We start from the raw sequence: 21707 nt of genomic DNA, 5'->3' as shown, positions 1-21707 counted from the left end.
GACTTGCGTCAATTGCTTTACCTTGAGACCCAGAATGTCTTTCGAGATTGTTGTCCCCTCCGAGAATGACGCCCCCAGCATGGCCAGTGTCCATCTGGCCGCAATGGATCCCAATTTGCTGATGCATGCCCAATTTCCGAATACCGAGAGCCTGGAATTCCTTCGAGGCTGGCTTTGCAGAGAGACGTTGGATCACGTCCGCAACGATGACAAGGGCGTCCTCATCGCCCGAGACACAGATACCGGGAAGATATTGAGCTTTGTCAAGTGGGCGATTCATGGCCTGCGGCAAACGCGGTCGGAGGCCGAAGACGAATTCCCGGCTTGTTGCCGGCGGGAGTATCTTGACTCATACGCAGCTCTCACCAAAGAAGCAAGAGTCAAGGTGCTCGGTGATAAGCCGCATTACCGTGAGTTTTCTCTTGTCGCCGCGTTGCTGATTGAGGCTAACGCGGGTAGACGTGTCATATCTCTGTACGGACCCAAAGTTCGGTGGTCGAGGAGCTGCTTCTGGGCTGCTTCGACGAGTTCAGACCGAGGCAGCGGCCGAAAATGCAGCAGTTATTCTTGAGGCTACCATGAACGCCGTGACCTTTTATGAGAGGCTCGGCTTCAAGGTCCAAGAGAAACTCGAAATGACTCTCCCAGCACGAGGATCCAGCGAGCCAACCGAGCTCTACGAGGAGAGGACCATGGTCTGGGCGCCTTAGACAGATGTCAATATTCGAACCAACTTTGATCAAGGACGATACCGTCTCCACCCTCACGTGGCAGAAATGCAACTCAACAACGGTTGAGATGACCGATGAGCGATAAACGTCTACTCACCGCTTCGGCGAACATGACCATAACGTGGATGTCGGCACTCAAGCTGATACGCCGATGGATCGCATTATGAACAAGCTATCGCACTTCACCTCAAACAGCCTCAACTCAAACCATCGCCCCGGACCGAACCATGACGATGACGCTCCGGAGATATCCAAAATCACAGGGCCGGGCTTGGCACCATGTAAAGACTCGGTCTGTGCAGGAGCATGGGCCACCGGGGCAGGACCGGCAACTCCCTCACGTCCCCGTCCCTGCAGCCCCCACGGCGGACAAGATGGATCGTGACGAGGACGAATGGCTTGTCGACTGTCGGGCAGCATCGATAGGCGCGCATGCGGCATGTCGTCAGGGACATGGAGTCTCTGGACGGGGAGGACTTTGTGGGCCAATCATGGAAGCTGTATTTGGCTCGAGACGTTGAAGCTGTTGATAATGATGGACTGATAGATCTCGAGTCGCGTGCGGATCCCAGAAGGGAAATGTTACTCATCGATTCGCATCATGAAATTGAAAGATGCCGAGGCGCGGCTGGCGGTATTAACTTGATGATGATGGGGAAGTTGAGTCGTTGTCATCGGAGCAAGTCGGAAGCGTCAAGACGGAGAAGGTCGGTAGGCAGGAACGGCAAGACAGAGGAGGGTCACAGATGGGAAGGAGCATCCATCGCAAGCCAAGCAGAATCAGGATGGAATAGACCGGCAAAGTGAAGCAGATGGATACCTACAGCAAAGGGTATCGATTCGCGGGTGGTCGGTACGATTCAACGTCGACTGTCGGACCCTCTCCATCGTCCAGTGTCTCGAGTCTCATTCTGCAGGCGAGAGCCAGTAAAAAAAAGGTTATTTTAGCCGCCAGAGACCGTGCAGGCAGCTCCGTTTTTCACTGAGGCCAGAGGCACCAACCCCCCGAGCCATTACGTTACAGCAACCGGCAGACCATGCAGAATGAGGGAAGACAGGCTCTGCAATCAGTTTTCCATTTGGTAATCGGCGTCTGTCTGCGCCCTCGGGACGGTCGACCTGCGTGTATCAGTACCTATCATGTCTAGCGCTGACTTGCCTGTCGATAAGTCCCGCGACATGCGACATGCGACGCTCATGCCGTCTGCGAGTTGAGGTTCCTCTTTTCTTTTTCGCGATTATCTTTTGCCATTATGTATTTCTATCTCCTCTACTTTTCTCGAGATAAGCTCTCTGCTACTGTCGTCCATTCAGTCTTTGCCCTCCAACTCAGCATCCATCCAATCCTGCCTATGGCGGGCCGTATCCTCTCTCACCAACTGGTCCAACTGGCATGAGACAAGACCTGGAGTCGGATCCGCGCATGCTACACCCTTGACGAAAATGAGCTGGTGTCTTTTTTCTTGGTATTCTTGGTCCTCCGCCGCCGAGGAAACCCCGTTGCGCTGGTCCTGCCTGTTTGGTGCTGGTTGCTAGGATGCAGAGGTTCAAGATGGTGATGGAGGATTCAGGGCTGGCCACGGGCTAGGTCCCTCAGCCCAGATACTCGGAGATTGAGCGAAGTTGACAAGGTTTGTTTTGTTTGATGGCCTCAGTTCTTGCAGCTGTACAGACACACAGACAGCTATGAGTACAGTACAGCCTCTCCTTGCAAGGACAAGCGAGACCGGTCAGGCTGTGACTCGACCATGGTTACACAGGCTCCATCCGGATCTTGTTCAGTGGACAATGCAGTGCAGCTTCCATGCCCTGGGGAAAGGGTACCCCAAGGTTCCCCATTCGGGACAAACTCCGTGCCCTCTTGGGACACCAAAAGGCTTGCCCCGAGCTGGGGATCTGGAGACCCCTCGAGGTACTTTTTTGTTTGTGGTGTTCCCCGCAAACGTTAGGTACCCCTCTCTCACATGCCTGTCTTCCACATTTGTCGCAAATCCTCTTTCTTGGCTGAGGCGGTCTCTCTTTTCTCTTCTGCTTTGTCTTCTGTCATGGTTGAGCGTTTATCCTGCAGATACTCATATTGACTTGACACGGTCAACTGACATTCTGTTTCACCTTGTCACTGTCATACTCCCCGAGCGTGCACCGGCCGTTTCAATGACATCAACTCTGATAGGCCTGCTAGCTTATCTCTCCGTTACCTGAGGGGCATTCTATCAGCGCACAACAGTATCCCTCGGATTATCTTCTCTCCAAGTCACGTCAGGTCAGAAATCACCATCTGAGACCTCGCCTTGCATCGCTTGTCGTCCAACGTCCAATCCTATCCCCGGTTCCCCAGGCTTTATCCCCGCCTGGAGTTGAACATCAGAAGCAGCCAGCCAGAAGCAGCCAACAGATCTCAGCGGGCGCACCAAGCCCAGGTCGTCGAGTCTGGTTGGGTGCTGGTGTATCGCCGCCCGCAAACATCCCGCAAGCAACCAAGCATCGCGCGACCTTCTCTGCGTCTTGACACGACTCCCACTCGACTCGATATCAAACTGACTCAAACTGGACCGAGACCGACTTCGGTTTTCCTCCAGCTCCTTAGTCAACTCTCCCCGCTTGCCCGCCTTATCAGCTAACCCCCCTGGTCTCCCGTCTGTCGACCGACTCCATCGGCGCCCATCTGCGCCCGCCATCCGTCATCCCAGCAAGTCCCTGGCATCCCGGCATCTTGGATCCCACTCTTTGCCCTCTTGTCTCCAACCACTTACACACTCGGACACCTCTTATCTTTTTTTCCCTCCTTCACTCCTCGCCTCGTCCGTCCACACTTCCCCAGACTGTTATCTCGCACCAACCATTGCTTGCCCGCGTGTGCGACTGGCACGCGCCCATCTTCGACTTTGATTTGGATAACGTGGTTCTATTAGCCATCGTCAACATCATCTCGCTGCTCAGTGGTTGTAGCTAGGGCATATTGCGTCAGCGTCACTGCCGACCCCGTGGGGCCATCTATCTCTCGCATCGCAGCCCCATAGAGTTGACGTTGAGGGCATTGCGGCTCAACATCTCGCGCCCGTTTCTCCCAGGGCAGCGGGCGCCTGACCTGACTTGATCCTGAACCTTGTCCGCCCTGACAGAATTGAGTTGCTGATGGTGATTCCATTGCCTCGGATACTCCAGATAGCACCCCGGCATCATGTCTCCCCAGTCCTCGGCCCCCGTGCAGAGGACGGCGCCTATCGCCATCGCTCCAAAGCCTCCACGGCCCGAGCCCTCTTATCGCCAGGACAGCTTCCATAGGCTCGAGATGGGCCACGGCGCTGCCAGTTCTGCCCCTGTCGAGGGTTCATCCTTCAACGGCTCCCCCATCCCGCCCTGCCTGGCTTGCCGCTACTCGCGTACCAGCTGTATCATGAACGACGATGACGATGGCTGTGCTCAGTGCCAAGCTGCCGGCTCCGAGTGTTCCCTGGCCTGCAGTCCCCAGTCCCGAAAAAGAAAGCTTCATGACGGCCAAGATGTTGGGAAAAGAAGGTCAGTCATCCCCAGCCTTCTCTCCACAACGGCTGCCACTCCACTCAACTTTTACTCCTTGATAACCGTCTTACTCGAGCAACTCGTCTGACGTGATTGGTCTTGTAGCTCTCCGGGTCTCGCATCCAGGCGACGAAACCACAACTCTAGCCTCTCTAGCACCGCCGCCAGCAGCTCGTTCCTGGAGGAGATGGCAAATGTCGGCGGCCCGACCATGCTGAAACGTACGCTTGGCCTCCAGAACGATCGCTACAGCCAATATATCGGTCCCACCACCGATTTTGAACCCTCCCTCATCAACCTCTCCTCCTTCGATCCCCACGACGAGAGCCTCTTGTCCAGAGGCACCCTCCGCAAAGTCAGTGAACACGACACCTTCTTGATGCTGCCTGACTCCAGCACACCAGGGCACGAACATGTGAAGCAGGACGCTGATCATGTCGAGTCCATTGTGGCCCCTCATGGCCGGCATCTGATCGACATTTACTTTCGGGTCATCCACCCAGGGTTCCCCATTATACAGAAGCATGTCTTTATGGAAAAGTACGAACGCTCCCATCGAGAATTCTCACCTCCTCTGCTGGCCGCCGTTTACCTGCTCGCCATCAATTGGTGGGACCAGAGCGAGGATCTTGCTGGTCTGCCTCGCCCCAACGTCAAGGAGCTCGAGAGCATTATCCGTGCGACACTGGATGAGGCCACTTTCCGACCAAAGCTGTCGACGATCCAGGCAGGCCTGCTCCTGTCCCAGAGACCAGAGGGTGATCAGTGGGCACCGACAGCCCAGCTTGTAGCTCTTGGACATGAGCTTGGATTACATCTGGACTGTTCAGGATGGAAGATTCCACCATGGGAAAAGGGGCTTCGGAAACGACTGGCTTGGGCACTTTACATGCAGGATAAATGGGGGGCCCTGGTTCATGGACGACCATCACACATTTTTGCTACCAACTGGGGAGTGAAATCCCTCACTCCAAATGATTTTCCGGATGTCGAATGGGACGAGAACGATACAGAGGAGAAGCTGGATATCGAAAAAGGCCGGATGTTGTTTATGCGGGTGGTACAACTTTCCGAAATCCTCTCCGAGATCCTCGACACCTTTTACACATTACATGCGATGAATACAGTCGCCAATGCGGGTGCGCAAGGCACACACCTCGTCTTGTCACTCGCAAAGCCGATCCAATTGAAGCTTAAGGAGTGGTATGGAGGGCTACCGCAGTTGATTCGACTTGATTCGTCTTACTCGTCGTTTAACCCAAGCAGCAGACTCTCGAGTATTGGATATCTCCATCTGGCATATTTTGCCGCCGAAATTACTCTACATCGACGAATTATCCGATCACTTGCTTCGGAATCGAATTCGGTTGATCCGTATGTGCAGCACATCTGTCGCAGTGCCGCCAAGGCCCGTCTTATCTCTGCCATGGATTTTGTCAACCGTCTGACACCGAACCACCTGCGATCGTTTTGGTACTTTGCGTCAAAAACCAACTTTGCCCTGATCGGCACGTTTGGCTCACTACTCTGGGCCACATCACCAGGACGTGAGGAGGCTGACTGGTATCGTCGGCGTCTGGGAGAGTATCGGTGGACTCTTTCAGTGAGCTCGAAGCCTGGAGAAGGAAAGGGGTTGACCGAGTTTGCTATGACCATGCTGGATATTTCGACAGGCCTGCTGAAGCAGCTGCCCGAGAAGCCGTCGATGAGCCGCAACGGTAGCCACGTCGACCTTTCGGTTTCGGCACCCCCATCATTTAGCGGTGGCATTCTCGACGGCTTGGGCGGCATGCCGAGCGCAGACATCAGTGCTATGCACAGTCCGCGCAGTGAAGATGAGGAGGAGAGCAGCGATGACGACATGGAGGATTATCCTACACGGATGTAGACAGGGTTTCGCCTGCTGATAAAAGAACGGGTCACGGCATGCATTCAGGCGTTGTGTCGTTACTAGATTGTTTTTGGTTTGGCAGGGCAGGAGTTGACATGGCGGTTGTCATTGGGCCTCTGTGGCCGGTTGTTTCTGGCTATTGATGTTTGATGAATGATACCTTCTCGGACCTCTGGGAGGCCGAGGCATGGACGGGCGCTGGATGACGGGATATGATTTGAATGACTTGGATGAGATGGGAAATGGGATGATTAGATTGAATGAGCGATGCAAACGGTATCACTACCAGTTACGTGATGTATCAACTCAAGTCAGGGACGGACAAAAAGCTGAGAAATGAGAACCAACATGCTGGCTTCGATGACTCCACATGCCATGCACGAGCCCACTGCCATGCGTCGGATCCAGGCCGAGATCCACCTGTCACGGGCCTTAAACCCAGTTGGTTCGTGGCCTACGTCAGAGCTAGAGGTTATCGTGGGTCGTGTTAGTGGTGGTTGTGCAACTAATGGCATGGTTGTAAGACACCCAAATATTCGAAGACGTGGGTGCATAATCAAGGGTCAAGTTTTTCTTGTTCAACATATAGACTCACTCTACAATGTGTGTTGATAGTGTTGAAAGGGCCTAGCGAAGAGATTGGTGAAATGTGGCAATTTGACAGTGACAACTCAACTCAAGCCTCATGCACAAGCATCTACACTCGACAACTCAACAATGCGTCCTTCTTCATCCAACAAAGCCTGACCAAATACTAGGTTTTAATTGCAAGGGGAGTACATGTACAGTTACTTCCTTGCAACCCAGTCAAGTTGTAATGGCGTTGGCCAATGTGCAGTTTACCATGTAGCAAGAAGCCACATGTTAGGCAACAATGCGGACAATGCAACATATGATTCGAATATAGAGACAATTAAACCCAACATAGTTGTTGGGTTCATGTCTTTGAGCCTTCGTCGTCACGATGAATGACGCGATATTTGATGGAAGGTGCAGCTAGCCAAGCATATATCCCCGCCTGTGGTCGAGCTCAATCTAAACTTCTTCATCAACACCATAGAACACAACCATATCAATTCATCAGGTTCTACCAATTCATCAATATGTGTCAGCATCCTTCAAACTCGTCCAGCTCACCCCGTTATTCAGCAGGCTAGATGCCATCTCCAAATTTAGGGCCCCTTACTCCCAATTCGATTCCAGCAACTCCAGAGGCCAGGCCCGACACTCCGGATACTGAAGAGTCATCTACAGAAGAATCGGGAGCTTTTGATTCAAGTGCTCCCCATGATACAACTGAGAGATCCTATACACCTGAGGCAGGGCCATTTGATGCTTCGAGATCAGTCTCCCCCTCTTCGCTGGGCTCGATGCCTCCTACCCCCGCTGCAAGATACTGTTCACCAAGTTCTCGCTTCACTCCGAACTCGATGCCCTCAACCCCAACCGCTAGACGTTATTCACCAGAGACAGGCCCATATACACCAGAGGCCTCCATCTCAGGCCCTCCTTCTACGCCGGGCTCAATACCACCGACCCCAGCCGCGAGATACTTCTCACCCACCCCAGAACTTGATGGACAATGTTCAAGAGCCCCGACTCCATCCGCAAGGCCCTACTCTCCACTGAGAAGATCATCGATGCCTGCGTTAGAGGTCTCACGCTCTAGTTCCCCTTCTACTCTAGGCTCAATGCCACCCACCCCACGAGCCGATGATCGGGATTCGGGGTCAGCTAGTCCAGCAGTGAGGCCTAATACTCCGGATGCATGGCCTAAGACACCAGTTTCCCCCTCTCCTCAGCGCCCGTTGCGGCTTACTCCAGCCGCAGAGGACTCGACTCTCTCCATAAGCCGTGAAGCTTCAGCTTCAGGTTCCTCTACTCCAGCTCGACGATAGCCTGCTTCTTTCGCCTCCAGAAGATGGCTGGTCCCGATCCAGGTCATTCCAGGAGTGTCCTATGGCTATCCTTCGTCCACCGCAGGTCCCTTGTGGCAGCCCACATCTAGGGATATTTTGAGGTGCCGATTATCCCGGTACAACACGAACACCAGTAACAAGGATTGAGAAACATATTGTTACTACCAGGAACGATCAGCGGCGACTCGGGACTTTTCGACATCAACTGTTTTTATCAAGAGCGCCAGACCATCTCTGATTTGAAGACTTTCCTACTACAATCGGCAATAGCTCCTCATGAACTCATTAACGACTTCGGAGAGTCTTCGAGTTTATTGAGACCTCGGATTAGCGAGCTTCTCGAGGCCGGTGAAACGTTGTGTGAACAAGGATCCGGGAACACCACGAGTAGAAAGCGACACCGACAGACATGAGAGAGGAATATGGATCACTTTCAACCTTGGCATGAGAGATGATCATCTCCATTCGTCTTGATCATTGGACGGCAGAAATTACACTCCGTTGGACCCAAACAGGATAGCTGACTTCTCAGTAATTGACAGCAGAATTGATAGATAGTAGGACGGAATGGTTACGTCTGGTTACGCTTGTACATCAACAACATCAACACAAAAGAATTAAAATTCAATTGCTTCCAAAACACCATCAAATTTTCCGAAGCCATTGACAATAAATTCCTGACAATATCGAAAATATCTTGATCGCTTCTTCCGGTGCCAAGATGATGTCCATGAATTCCAGCCACAGCACCGCCACACTTGAACAGAACAAAGACTCCACGTCAACCTCCTGTTGCAATGTCGCGTCTTCAAACAACCTTCGGAGCTCAGGTGCAGGCCATTTGACCGCCGTCTCGTCCCTCATTGTTGCTTCTACTTGTATATTTTGTTCCCAATTGCTTTCTCGCTTTCTCACTTCATAATGGCTCCCAAAAAGACCTCAAAGGCGACTGGCGCGCCTGAAGGCTTCACGCCTGAGCGCTTCGAGAGAGAGCTCAAAGACCTCGCAGCCAAGGCCAAGGAAGACACATGGACTAGACGCGCTGCAAAGCAGACTTCCATCTATTTGCAGACTGCTTTCATTCTTGGACTCTTGGGCGTTGCGTCCAGCGTTTCCCAGCTCAACCTCTCTCCAGTCTATGGCTCTATTCCATCGGCCGTCACCCATGCTCCCGTCATCATGGCTGGCTGCTTCGTCGGCTGGGCTGGAAACTTGTTTCTCCGCAACGTGTTGCCTCTGCCTACTGCTCAGCTCCTCCCTATCATCGCATTGAACGTCCCGGCAATCCAGTATCTCACCGGCGGCTTCAGTGACCGCCTGGGTTGCTGGTGGGGCCCTCTTGTCACCGAGGCTTTGACTCTGTTCCCTCTGGCGGTCTTCTCGGCTGCTTGTGTGGCTGATCAACTCGAAGATGCTAATCTGAGCATGCTCCCCAGTTTCGTTGCGGAGGCGGCGCCTGGCATTGGTTCCTGGGCTTTCTTCAGGCTGGCTGAGAGAATCGCCAGCGAAAAGCTTCAGGGTCTGATCGGCAGTGCGTTTTGGTTTACTCGTGTTGGATTGGAATTGGTTCTGGCCGGTATCTACGCCGTCTTCTCTCCGTCAAAGTACCTCGTCTTGGCTATTCCTGCGCTACTGCACACGGCCGTGCTGAACACGCATGTCATGACACCCATGGCTACGGCTTCGCTCAACAGCACCCTGGCTGCGCAGAATTGGACACTCCTGGAACGCAAGGAGTCGTTGACTGGATACATCTCGATCTTGGAGAACTTGGGACAGGGATTCCGTGTGATGAGATGCGACCATAGTCTTCTTGGAGGAGAATGGGTGCGAATCCAGGGACAGAAGGTGTCTGAGCCGATTTATGGTGTTTTCGTCATGCTTGAGGCGGTCCGGTTGATCCAGAGAGAGACTCCTCTTCCTGATGCTGAAGCCAAAGCCCTTGTTGTGTAAGTCGCCTTCTTTGTGGCCGTATCTTGCTAACAGTATCAGTGGTCTTGGTATCGGAACCACTCCATCTGCTCTTGTATCCCACGGCATTGATACTACGGTTGTCGAGATTGATCCAGTGGTCCACGAATTCGCCCAGAAGTACTTCAACATGCGCCAGAACAACCCCCCAGCCATTGCGGACGCTGTCAGTTACACTGCCAACCTCGTCAATCAGTCCAAGTCGTACGACTACATTGTCCACGATGTCTTTACAGGTGGTGCTGAGCCGGTTGACCTGTTCACCCTCGAGTTCCTGCAGGGACTTGGTGCTCTCTTGAAGCCCGACGGAGTGATTGCTATTGTAAGTCCCCTCAACCACATAGCTACTCGTGCTAACTGTTCAGAACTACGCTGGTGACTTTAGCTTGCCTGCCCCTCAGCTGATCTACCGCACTATCAAGCAGGTCTTCCCCTCGTGCCGTATCTTCCGTGAGAGCCCACGTGAGGAAGCCAATGTTGAGCGGTGGGGTAGCGACTTTACCAACATGGTTATCTTCTGCCGGAAGACGCCCGGGGACATTACTTTCCGCCGCCCGGTTCCTAGCGACTTTCTTCGGAGCCGCGCCCGACAGGCCTTCCTGGCGCCGCAGCACGAAGTCCGGGAGCAGGAGTTTCTAGATAGCGACGACACGGACGTCCTGGCTAAGAACCGGACCGGCAAGGTTACCAAGTGGCACCAGAAGAGCGCGGCCGGACACTGGAAAATTATGAGGTCGGTGCTGCCGGGCAAGATCTGGGAGCAGTGGTAATTGCATCTATTTTCTATCTAATCTTGAATAGACCATTCAGGGACTAGTCCTTGGCCACATCGAGAGAATACTGCGTGTTGTCGGTGTTGAAGTCCTTGATAAACTCTGACATGTAGCCCGGCACGTCAATCCGGTTGTATGTACTCGGAACTGGTTCTCCCATGGTCTGCTGAACAGGCACGACGCCAGTCCAGACTTGGTCTTGAATATCCTGGTTCTCCATATCGTGCCTCTCGTCGTGGGCACCACCGGTGCGGATCTTGGCACTGCCAGAGGCGATGCGGACCTTGAGGATGCCAGTGCTCTGAAGTTCAGCCTTGGTGGGTGGCAGACGAGTGTGTCGCCAGCGATCAGGCACGACGCTGTTGGTGATGAGCTCCATGGCATACATCCTCTCCTCCTCGTCATTGACGAGCGAAGCGTGACCAAAGAGGACCGTAGAACGGTAGTTGTAGCTGTGCGAGAATGACGACAAGGCAAGGACGAGGCCATCAACGTGAGATGCAGCGACGCACACTGGCATTCCCTCTTCGGCACCACGGCCGAGATTCATGATACGACTGGAGACGTAGCCGTGGAGGTAAAGATCCAGGGGGTCGCCGATATCAGCGCTGGGACGTTCGAAAGAGCCCATCTGGCCGATCATGGGGAGGATGACAGGAAAAGGCTGAGAAGGGGTGTTGAATGAGACATGAAGAATCTGGCACGAGTTGACAATTTCGTGGATTGTCTTGAGGGCATACACCGCGCGGTCATTTTCACGCTTGACGGTGTTGATGGCCTCTTTAGGGTATTCGAGATCGTAGCGACCCATGGTGGTTGAGAAAATGCTTGACCTTGACTGGTTTAACTGGCTTGGGATGAATGCTGAGTTACTGGTGATCAAAGTGTTCTACGCTCTTGCATCTTATACTCGTGATGATTCAACTGGTGTTGATATCGAGTCACCACCTCCGGAACCGAATCTTTGATTGTAGTCATTTCGGAGGATTGCACCGAGCTGAGGCGCTCAAGGGCGTGATTGTCAAACTCGCCAAGTACCATCGATTGCCTGTACTTGGTTAGACACGACATCTACATGTCCCACAAAGTATCTGCAGGTGAGGGTACCGTTTGGAATCATTCTGTTCCGGTGAACAAGTGGTGTGGCTGGCCCTCGATCTGACCATCCCGCGGATTTCGATTGGTGAGTTCGTTTCGCGGGGAAACCAAGCTGGACAAGATCGGTGGAGTAGCACGCATTAGCTTGCATGCTGCTCATGTCGACTGTAGAGTCAAAACCACGGAGTTTCCAGAAAGATGAACTTGAAGTCTGATTCGGACGCGGCCAGCGGCGGGTCGAGGCCGGAGGGCTGATCGGGGTGTTCTCTCGGCTCCGTCCAGCACCGGGCCGGTCGGTGAAGTTGATGGTGACCGGGAACGACCGGCAGACAAGAACGGAAGGACAAAGGAGACGTATAAGAGAGTGGTGAGTAAGAGGCTACTGTACTGTATCCAGGTGATGCCTTGGTGTTGAACGCGTCCAATGTCGTGGGACCAAGTTGTGGTCATTCGACTAGGAACCACCATCACAGCTGAAGCTTATCCAATGGGCACTACCCTACCCCAATACTACACCTTCAATGAATGCAGTGGAGGTGTAATCCTGGTGCTAATGCGAATGCTGATGCTAACGCTGATCAGAATCTGGGGAAGTTTTCGGGTGGAATGGGTTAGTTTGCTCTTGTCGCGTGTCGGTTGCCCAGTTGGGAAAGAGCGATCCCCGTTCACTCGGGCACCTTCGGATTGAAGCATCTCCAACTCTTGCTCCCTTGCTTTAACCATCATCATCCAAACTTGTCCTCATCACATCACCATATCCTCGGTAATAACGTCTTCTCCCTCATCATTAGCCGCATCAGGAAACCACAGTGCCACAATGCGGGTGATGGACCCTGACACCCTGCCCGTTGCATGACTTGCCTGGAGCGCACCAACGGCAAGCCTTCGATTGCCCCGCAGTCCCAGCTCTCGGTCACTGTCCGAACGGCAACTCTTGTCTCTTCTCACGATGATGAGGACAATGAATTCTCTTCTTCTTTTAATCTTCACTTCTTGATGCTTGGTTTGACTTGATCTTGATGGTCTTCAGGCCATGTCGTCGAGCACGTCCCCCAGACGTCAGGCACCAACGCTCCGGTTTCTCCCTATGCTCCAGCCAAGACGGATTCACTTCCCGACCCGGTTTCTATTACTGAAATAAGCGCTCTCCCGCTCTTATTTCTTTACTGTCATGTATTATCCGTCGCCTGGCCGTCCAGCCATCAAGCGCCGCCCCTTCGTCTCAGGTCTCGCCGTAACAGACGTCTCTGACGCCTGGGGTTTCACGCGAAACGATGCTACCGGCTACACTCGATGGGACCCCATGAGATGCGACATCCGTCCAATCATTGCTCAGCGCCGCGCCGGAATTCAATCGACTACTCAAGCGAACTCGAACGGCTCGAACACGGCCAGTTTGACGCGATTATCTGAGACGAGATGGTTTGTTGCAAGTGCAGATCCATATCATCAACGACTCATGCTTTCGTTGCTTTCGTTTCTTGCTTTTCTTTTGTATTCGATTCTCCAGACCGCGCAAGTTCGTGGTCACTCTTGGTTGATCCAGGTTCCATCCAGTCTTTAATGTTTCTTTCTTTTGTCCTTTCTTTAACCTAATGTCGTATCTATGAACACCTCTACTAACCGTCAGGCCTTGGTTGCGGCCTTTGCATTGTGAGTAACTCTCTTTATTGTGCGTCTAAGCTAACACAGGATAGTGGCCTCGTTGTCCACGCTGCGGCTTCAACCGTCCCGATCGTTTTCAAAGGTTGTTCGAATATTCTTCGAGATGGTCCGAGGCTGGCCCTCATTACGTTCCTTATTTCTTCTGCCCTGTGGGCTCAAGTCGACTTTACTTCTATTCTGATTAATGCCGCCTCGACGAGCTGCCAGGTCACCATCACCTTTGCTTCCATCTTTGATCAGTTTGCCCGGGTATCTGTGCAGCAAAGCCTGATTTGGATTTTGAACAAGTCTACAAAGGGGTCGGGTGTGGATGCATTAGCCTCTCAAGGTTTCGTCCTGGTGCGGCTCATTCTGGGAGGTCTATTTGTCGGCTTTCAACGACCACAGCTTGGTGATATCTGTCTGGCGCGTACATCAGTCTTGCCGATTGGTATCGTGGTTTCCGCTGTTGACCTTGTCTTTGTGGCTGCTCTTTTGACAAGAGTCATTTCTCATGGCAACTCTTGGGAGGGAGTTGTCAGTGGCCGAGCTGCTCTTTTCATGACTGTAGGCTTGGGTATTTGGACAGCAGTAAGTAATCCCAACATAAGGAGTCTTGTCTGACCGAGTATAGGCGAGTATCCCTCTCATACTAGGCATCGAGACCTTGCCTGTGGTTGTGCGAACTGTAATCCCAGCAACTGGCCTCTCGATTCTGATCGGTAGGTTATTCTTCCTACTGACGAACCATGCTTACCCTTTAGCAATCCTCGCTTACTTCCAGAGCCGTTTTGCGAAATCTGAACCCCCGACCGAACCAGCCTTCGATGCGTACCGACATTTGCAGAGCCGAGGAATATCGACCGCCGACTCATACCATTCGGTTCAACATGAAGAGGCTAGGAGGGACGTTTGGGAGGAGCCCAAGAGGATCCCACGCGCGATGACAGCTGTGAATAAGGAGCTTCCGGTAATTTCGATGCCAGCTGCCGGACAAGCAACTCTTGGGATGGGCGGAGTCCCGGTGCAAGGCCAACTATTCCCACCGCCTCGAGCCCAGACGCTACCATTGTCTATCGAAATGAAGAGCTTGGAGAAGAGACTCCGGCAGGACACGAAACTGGTCATATCGAATCCCATTTTGCGACACGACCACAACCCGCTCTCCAAGATTGCGACGGTGGACTTGGCGGTTGCGCAAAAGGAAAGAAAGAGACAGGAAGCATTGTTGGCGGCAGTTTCACATACCGAATCCTCCCATGACACTCCTACGCCGAAACCCACATCAACTGCGACTACGACGTCGGCGCTTTTATCTCCAGGGGTAGAAGAGATTCGACGACGATCCCCAAGGCAGCCATCGACACCAAATCTGTCTAATCTCAAGCCCCCGCCTCGACATTTGCCGTATCCCTCCCGGGCCACGCGAGAGACCGTCGTTAACTTCTCACTGCCGGTCGATGCACAGAAGCCAGCCACGCGCACGCCAAGAGCCCAAACGAAATCAGCACCGCCTATCAAGCCAAAAGATAAAGATATAGGAGAATCGGCAAGGATCACCTCGGTAGTTCATCGACCAAGGCCAATACCAAGGAAACCAAATGTCGATCGTCCAATCTTTCCAGCAGAAGGGTCCCCGAATCTACAACACCGCAAGCGATCACTCTCCTGTAGCTCCATCCTCAAGCTCGAGACACCGCCACCTATGCCCACCGATCCTCGGCTAAGCGAGCTTGCTAATTTGCTAGGGAGTGGACACTCCAAGGCGGCAGGTGCGAGAAGGCGGTCTATGTCTGTTCCTGAGCTTCCAGTCTTGAGTCTGGCTTCAAGCCCGGCGGCAAAGGTCCAGCCTGTGATAAGTCCTGAAAGCCCTGCCCAATCGACCCATTCCATCTCGCCTTCGGATGAATCAATCCCAACGCCATCGTCCTTGCACAAGAGAGGATACGAGCGAAGGTCCTCGCCTGTTCTTCCGGCCGACGGCTTTGACAGGCTCTCTCCTGGGTCCACGATTCCAGACGATGACTCTTTTCTCAACTGGGATATTGCTCCCACGCACGTGCAAGAGGCAGTTGCGGTTAAATCGACTAAAATCCAGCGGACCGGGCTCGGAGTTGCGGGGACCCCATCGTTGAACGAGGCTCACGGTCGCGGCCCCTTGCACCCCCTGCACGAGCCAGCTAAACAAGGCACCGGACTTGCATCGGACTTGCAAGGTGCCGAGGATTTCAACTCCGAGCGGGCACGTCAAGTGGGGGAAGCTCGGCCAACATTCTCAGACAGGGGGCGCTCAGTCAAGCTGCATCGGAGTCCTCCGCCTGCTCCTCTGCTGCTCCGCAACAGCAGGTTGCAGGCTGAACCATCGCCAGATTCTGAGGATGAGCTGGAAATGGCTTTAGCCAGGTCTGGCAGCAATGTCAACCCCGCGGAGCTGGCAGGGGCTTTTCCCACAGGTGACGAGAGGGCGACTTTGCTGGCCAATCTGGAGTTGGAATTGAACGAGCAGGAGAACCAATGGCAAGCAATTCGGCACACAATGCTCCGAGATTCCCTGTCGACTGTGTCTATGGGATCGCCCAGGCGCGACTCGCGACACGGGCAGCCGTTTCGACGAGCGCAATTGGAAGCAGAAAACGATCTGCAGTCGCTGCTATCGCAGACTGGCTTCAGAACAAAGTTGGCAAGCTCATCCTTCCCCGGATTGTCTAGTCCTACTCCTCCAGACACAGAATCTGAGCACGAATACGACGAGGAATCTGAGGTTCTGGTTGGCCAGGTCGAGAATGATGCCAAGGCGGCGAAGGCGCTGTGGCGCCCCATCACTCCTGTAGCTTCTGCCCCTAGTGCACCATCCCTCTGGACCCCTGCCTCCAAGGCAGCAGACATGGCGCCAGAGGAAACTCCAGACACCATCAGACGAGAAAGAGGTATCTGGAACCTCTGACGATTGAGAGCAACAGGCTGTGGGAGGCATCACGATCACCAAAACGCCAGGTTGCGCATCAAGGGCTCTGGCGAGCAGAAAAAACCCAAGTGGTGGAAGTCAAAGTCCAGCACTCAGCTCCTCCCCGCCAGCCCCCACGGCGGATCAAGCGTGTCACACTCCTCCCAGACATACTGGAGAATCCGGAGCCACTCCCTGATAGGCGCGGGACACTTGGGATATTCCAATTCCCATGGGGTGAGAGGTCTGACAGGGCAACGATGCCAGCGATGCCAACTCGAGGGATGTCTGGGTTGACAATCGGCGCCATGCCTGGGACAATGGCCAGCAGAGGGTCGGGGTCACAGTCACACATGCAGAGAAGCGTGGAAGTGGAGGTGGACACCACCACGGAGGTGATGGAGTCAATGGACGACTACGAACGGGAGGAGTTCTCTGACAGCGAAACGTACGACGACTCGTCCTCGTACTACGACAGCGACGAAGAAGGGTTTGACGAAACAACTCTTTGGGAAATTGTCAGCCTTCTGGAACCTGCGGAGCGGACAAGTGAATCCACGCCCGGGCCCCACTATGGTAAATCCGGGCTTCACTCCGAGCAAAAGCAAGAAGCGGCACATGGGCGTGCAGAACAGGTTGCAGACGCAGACGCAGACGCAGACGCAAACTCGGCCAAATTTTCAGACAACGGCATCAACAAAGGGCAAGCCCCAACTAATATCTCTTCGTCACACGCAGACTCACCCCCAAAGGCACCTGCAGGGCCCGACCAGATTAGCCAGCGGAAAAGCCCCCACCCACCAATGACGCTGGCGGACATGGATCTCCGGGAGCGAGTCAACGGAAAAGTGCGAGAGGGCGAGGGGCAGAGCCAGGGCAAAAACCAGGGTCCGGCAAAAATTGATGCGCATCTGATTACGCTTGGTGCGAGCTCGGCAGCCGATGCCGCCATGGGGACCCCTCCGAAGCCCGAGCCTCCAGTTGCTTCAATAAGCAAAAATCCGCCAGAGCGATCAATAAGCAGCGCGCCCGTGCCTCGACCCTTGTCTGGCGCTCCAATCAATGACGACAGCACCACTCATGAGACACAGTTTCCCCAGCTGCTTGCAAATCACACCCCTGCAGCCAGTGCCAGGCCCAGTCCCTTGACGTGGACTTTCACTCCCGCAGAGGCGACACCCGTCTGCATCCAGCGCAAGCACGAGGCGCCCTCTATCTCCAAGCCCGCCGAACTGCCCGCCGAGTCCGCTAACTCCGCCGCCCTTTTCCATATACAAAGCCGACGCGCCGACGCAAATCTCAACAGTCGTTTGTTATCTTTCTTCCCATTGCCTCCTCAGTCTTCACCACTCAAGTCTGAACATCCCAAGCTACAACATCAGCATCAGCATCAGCCTCAGCAATCTACTAGCATTTTTGGCATGGCTTTGTGGTCTCCAAGCCCTATCGTTCACAGCCCCACCAAGGGACTGGCCCAGCCAGACGAAGCTACCTGGAAGAAATATCTACCTACCGACGACATTGCTCGCGTTCTCCCTGCAAAGGCCGACCTTCCCATCATTGAGAGCAACTCCCTCTGGACTCCCCCAGCAAAGAAAGCCGACATTCCCAACCACGGACTTTGGGGAACAAAGACACCCCTGCCCGGCATGTGGTCTCAACCCCCAGTCCTCCCCAAGGTCTCCTATGGCCTCCCCCAGCCCGACCCTGAGACCTGGGCTACTTACCTCGTGGTGATGGATGACGTCCCCCGAGCCAAGCCCAGAGAGGCCGAGCCTGCCTTTGTTGAGAGCAGCAGCCTCTGGTCCAGCAAGCCCATTATCCCCGAGGTGCCATCCGAGGATGGTTTGTGGTCCGGATCTAGCTCCGCATCTTCTGCAAGCTCAGTAAGCGGCTCCGAGTCGTCTACCGGTACGCCGAGCGAGGCGGTCAATTTTGGATTGTGGGAGCCCACTCCCGCTATCATTGCGGACGAGGAGCCGACCGGCCTCTTTAGCCTCAGCCACCGTCGCACCGAATACCGCACCACCGACAAGGCTCCGGCGGCACTCGAAATGCGCCCGCCCCGACGACCTCTGGAGGCGTACCCCGACTTTGGATTTACTCATCTCTGGAACATGGCCCCTCTCTGGGATGCCAAGGCCAATGCCGCGGCTGTTGAGCTGCAGCGCGAATTGGATGGCCTCGTCCTGGAGGGCCTATTCAGCCTGAAGCACCGCCGGAACAATTTCCGTACTACTTCCGAACCCCCCGCTGCTCTGGAGACCAGACCCAAGATGCGCATCTCGCAGGAGCCTCTGCCGAAGCTCAGCTCAGATAGCCTCTGGTCTGTGCGCGCACCGGCCGAGACACCGGTCGAGCTCGACTGGATGGCTCTATCTACAGTCCGCCCGAGAACTACGTCTGTCGCTTCAGACGACTCGCTCATCTCGATGCCTCCTCTCACCAGAGCTTCCTCCATCAAGTCCGACAAGAGCGTCCGTCGCATCGACGCAACCCCCGCCGAATGGCTCGCTGCCCTGGATGAGGCGATCCGTGCCAGTGGACCATCGGACAAGGGTGCCATGGACCTGGACCCCAGCGAGACCAACTACCAGCTCTGGTCCAAGTCCGATGAGGAGCCTCTCATCATGGCGTCGGATGCCGATGAGCTGTGGAAGCCGACTTCCATCCCAACCCCTCGTTTCCTGGAATTGACACCTTCTCTGCGAGACTACGACAAGAAGCACGCCGAGTCGGGCACGTCGCACCGTGGTCGCACACTGGAAAAGTCGCGCCCGCCGCCCCCAATCTACCCCGGTTCATCGACCTCGGCCTTTCTCCCTGCCGCCAGCGACACGCCCCGCGACTTTGCGTCGCAGGGACTCTGGGCTCGCACTCAATCCCCGGCTGGATCGCGTGAGGACGGATCCTGGCTGGACAAGTCTCTTAGAAAGAGCTTGTCGTTTGTGCAGCTGTGGTAGTCAAGTCAAATTGTGACGTGATGATAGCGATTCGGACATTAATTTGGGCATGGCATGGTTGGACATGGTTACGGACATTGATTAGCGATGGTCACGAGTTGGACCAGAAATCTCGTGGTGTTTGGTTTCTTATCTCTGGCGTTGGTGTATACCACTTTGAAAATTAGCAAGCGTAAAAAAAAGCATTTTTGATTTGTCGCCATTATCCGTCCAATGAATGGTTCTTTCGTTGATTGATTCACTGTGAAACAAGACTTTTGCGGCTTTGAATGGCGTGATTGCCAGCCAGTGATTGCCGTTGTTACCCGAACTAGGTTTGCTGTGAGTGGAGCGTGACATGCAGCGGATAAATGCGTATATTGAGTCAAACGTGTCGTGGTGCTTCGACATCTAAACCATGCCCTCCTAGGTAGAGTTGGAATTGTCAGCGCAAGACCATGCAGCTGACCCTCCCGTGGCCTTGTATGAGTCGATAATTCCAACGACCGAGCCGTAGGTTCCGGCAACCATCAAAAAGGTACCGGCGACAATAATGAAGACGCTCCACCCAACCATCAGGTGCCATCGCACCGTACGCTCGTCCTTCCAGTGATCGTACAGCCACATGCAGCCCATGGGCTGAAGTGATAGGAAGGAACCAAAAAGAGCACCAATCAGGGAGACGAGGCCGCCGAAAACGGGAATACCACTAGCAACGATGTATGCCACGACAGACACGGAGAGGGTAGAGCCCAGCCACGTGATCCAGTGGATAGTAGTGTTGGCCGTGAGGTGCTTGGATCCTCGCAGGATGCGGATAAAGATGTGCTTGGCAGGCAACTATAACAGTCAGTTTGGCTGGAGGTATGCATGTGGGCGTCTTACGTGTGAGAGCAGGATAGCAGAACCAAGCAGGCCGGGCAGAGCAATGCCATAGCCAACCTTCTTGATAAGGGGACCAGCCGAGCCAAGAGCAGGCGACGCAACATAGGATCCGCAATAGTAGTAGACAATGGTGCCAACAATGATATACACGACAGTAACCGTGACTTGGCAGACTGTCAGGGCGCGAGTGTACTGGGTAGGATCGCGCATCTCCGAGACGATATTGAAAAACGCAGGAGTTCCGGCGTAGGTAAAGACGAGGGTGGAGACGGCCGAGATGGCTTCGGTGAAGCTGGGGTTGTTGACAAGCTTGTAGTCAGACTTCCATTCGCCAGTGACTTTCGGAGCGGCCGAGGGTTGATCTTGAAGGGCGACGGCAATGGTGACAACAAAGACTGCGTCCGTTAGATTGGCTCCATGCTGCTGCAGGCAGAGACTAACCAGAGACAATGATGCAAGCTGCACCAACCCACGCCACCCAGCTGATTCGGCCGAGGGTCTGGATGCTGGATACCATAAAGGTGACAACGGCAGCAACGGCCACGAAAACGGCCGTGCAGGCACCGTGGGTCGACAGAGCGTTGAGGGCAACCGAGATACTCAGCATAGCGGAGCCAGAGACGAAAGTAAAATCTAATATGTTAGACTGGAGCAGCTTAGGAGGTGAGGACAACTTACAGAGAGCGTACATTGCTCCAAACACCTCATAGCCAATGCGACCAAACAGCATCCTACCAACGTCGTCGATACCGTAGACGTGTCGATGGCGCATCTTGAAGACGCCCACAATGTAATCTGACCAGGTGGTGATACCAGCAATGGTGATGAGGAGGATGATGCCCGGGATCATGCCAAGAGTATCAAAGACAACGGGCATAGACAAGACTCCAAGACCTATCTGGGTCTTCATCATGAGGGCGGTTGTACCAATCCATCCGACATTTCGATAGTTTGGGCCGTCTTCAGTGATGGCACCAAAGACGGCATCGTGCTCGACCACGTTGTCCTCGAGGACCTCACCGGCTCGAGATGGAGTTCGAGGAGCACCCTCGGTGTCATACTCGGACTTGAAATCCTTTGACATGATGGGAATAACGATGCAAGAGTTAAGAGATGCAGGCGGAGTGGAGTGGAGAGGGGATGGGAGGAGTGAGTGTTTGATTTTCAAAACTTGGCAGGATGCTAAACTACTTAAATACTCGTCTAAGACTAGGGAGCTTATCAAGGCACTGCTAGGATCCTCGGTCAACGGGGAAGGAGCCCTGCTGTTCCGTCTGTCTGTCACTTCCCACTACCAGTCAAACGCTGCAGTTGGAGACGCGGGGGAGGAGCCTCTGGGGAAATGGAGAATCCGGGGTTGTTGGTTCGACTTGTCGTCCGCGGATAA

At 54.1% G+C, this 21707-nt stretch overlaps 7 protein-coding genes across 7 annotated transcripts; 5 read left to right on the top strand and 2 right to left on the bottom strand.

Annotated features, from left to right (window-relative positions):
• Window positions 1-34: 34 nt before the first annotated feature.
• Window positions 35-710, top strand: MRS44_005969 (uncharacterized protein; the record flags this gene model as incomplete). Its single annotated transcript, XM_046269499.2, has 2 exons — window positions 35-410; window positions 460-710. 2 exons carry the CDS (start codon window positions 35-37, stop codon window positions 708-710), a joined length of 627 nt encoding a protein of 208 aa, XP_046140453.1.
• Window positions 711-3912: 3202 nt separating this feature from the next.
• On the top strand, window positions 3913-6141 carry MRS44_005968 (uncharacterized protein; the record flags this gene model as incomplete). The annotated part of the gene is made up of 2 exons (XM_065621591.1): window positions 3913-4250; window positions 4410-6141. The coding sequence occupies 2 exons, from the start codon at window positions 3913-3915 to the stop codon at window positions 6139-6141; spliced, it is 2070 nt and encodes a 689-aa protein (XP_065477663.1).
• Window positions 6142-8984: 2843 nt separating this feature from the next.
• Window positions 8985-10804, top strand: MRS44_005967 (uncharacterized protein; the record flags this gene model as incomplete). Its single annotated transcript, XM_046274710.2, has 3 exons — window positions 8985-10012; window positions 10056-10356; window positions 10400-10804. 3 exons carry the CDS (start codon window positions 8985-8987, stop codon window positions 10802-10804), a joined length of 1734 nt encoding a protein of 577 aa, XP_046140457.2.
• Window positions 10805-10847: 43 nt separating this feature from the next.
• MRS44_005966 (uncharacterized protein) lies at window positions 10848-11618 on the bottom strand (the record flags this gene model as incomplete). The annotated part of the gene is made up of 1 exon (XM_046269511.2): window positions 10848-11618. One exon carries the CDS (start codon window positions 11616-11618, stop codon window positions 10848-10850), a length of 771 nt encoding a protein of 256 aa, XP_046140458.1.
• A 1458-nt stretch (window positions 11619-13076) lies between these two features.
• MRS44_005965 (uncharacterized protein) lies at window positions 13077-16493 on the top strand (the record flags this gene model as incomplete). The annotated part of the gene is made up of 3 exons (XM_065621590.1): window positions 13077-13327; window positions 13603-14140; window positions 14184-16493. 3 exons carry the CDS (start codon window positions 13077-13079, stop codon window positions 16491-16493), a joined length of 3099 nt encoding a protein of 1032 aa, XP_065477662.1.
• Window positions 16494-16801: 308 nt separating this feature from the next.
• Window positions 16802-19456, top strand: MRS44_005964 (uncharacterized protein; the record flags this gene model as incomplete). The annotated part of the gene is made up of 1 exon (XM_065621589.1): window positions 16802-19456. The coding sequence occupies one exon, from the start codon at window positions 16802-16804 to the stop codon at window positions 19454-19456; it is 2655 nt and encodes an 884-aa protein (XP_065477661.1).
• Window positions 19457-19861: 405 nt separating this feature from the next.
• Window positions 19862-21404, bottom strand: MRS44_005963 (uncharacterized protein; the record flags this gene model as incomplete). The annotated part of the gene is made up of 4 exons (XM_046274711.2): window positions 19862-20275; window positions 20321-20715; window positions 20762-20953; window positions 20999-21404. 4 exons carry the CDS (start codon window positions 21402-21404, stop codon window positions 19862-19864), a joined length of 1407 nt encoding a protein of 468 aa, XP_046140460.1.
• Window positions 21405-21707: the final 303 nt, after the last annotated feature.

This window comes from Fusarium solani (genome assembly GCF_023522795.1).
Source record: "Fusarium solani strain SB1 chromosome Unknown bctg00000003_1, whole genome shotgun sequence".
In the NCBI taxonomy this organism is placed as follows: Eukaryota; Fungi; Ascomycota; class Sordariomycetes; order Hypocreales; family Nectriaceae; genus Fusarium; species Fusarium solani.
This window is presented reverse-complemented; position numbering and strand designations above follow the sequence as displayed.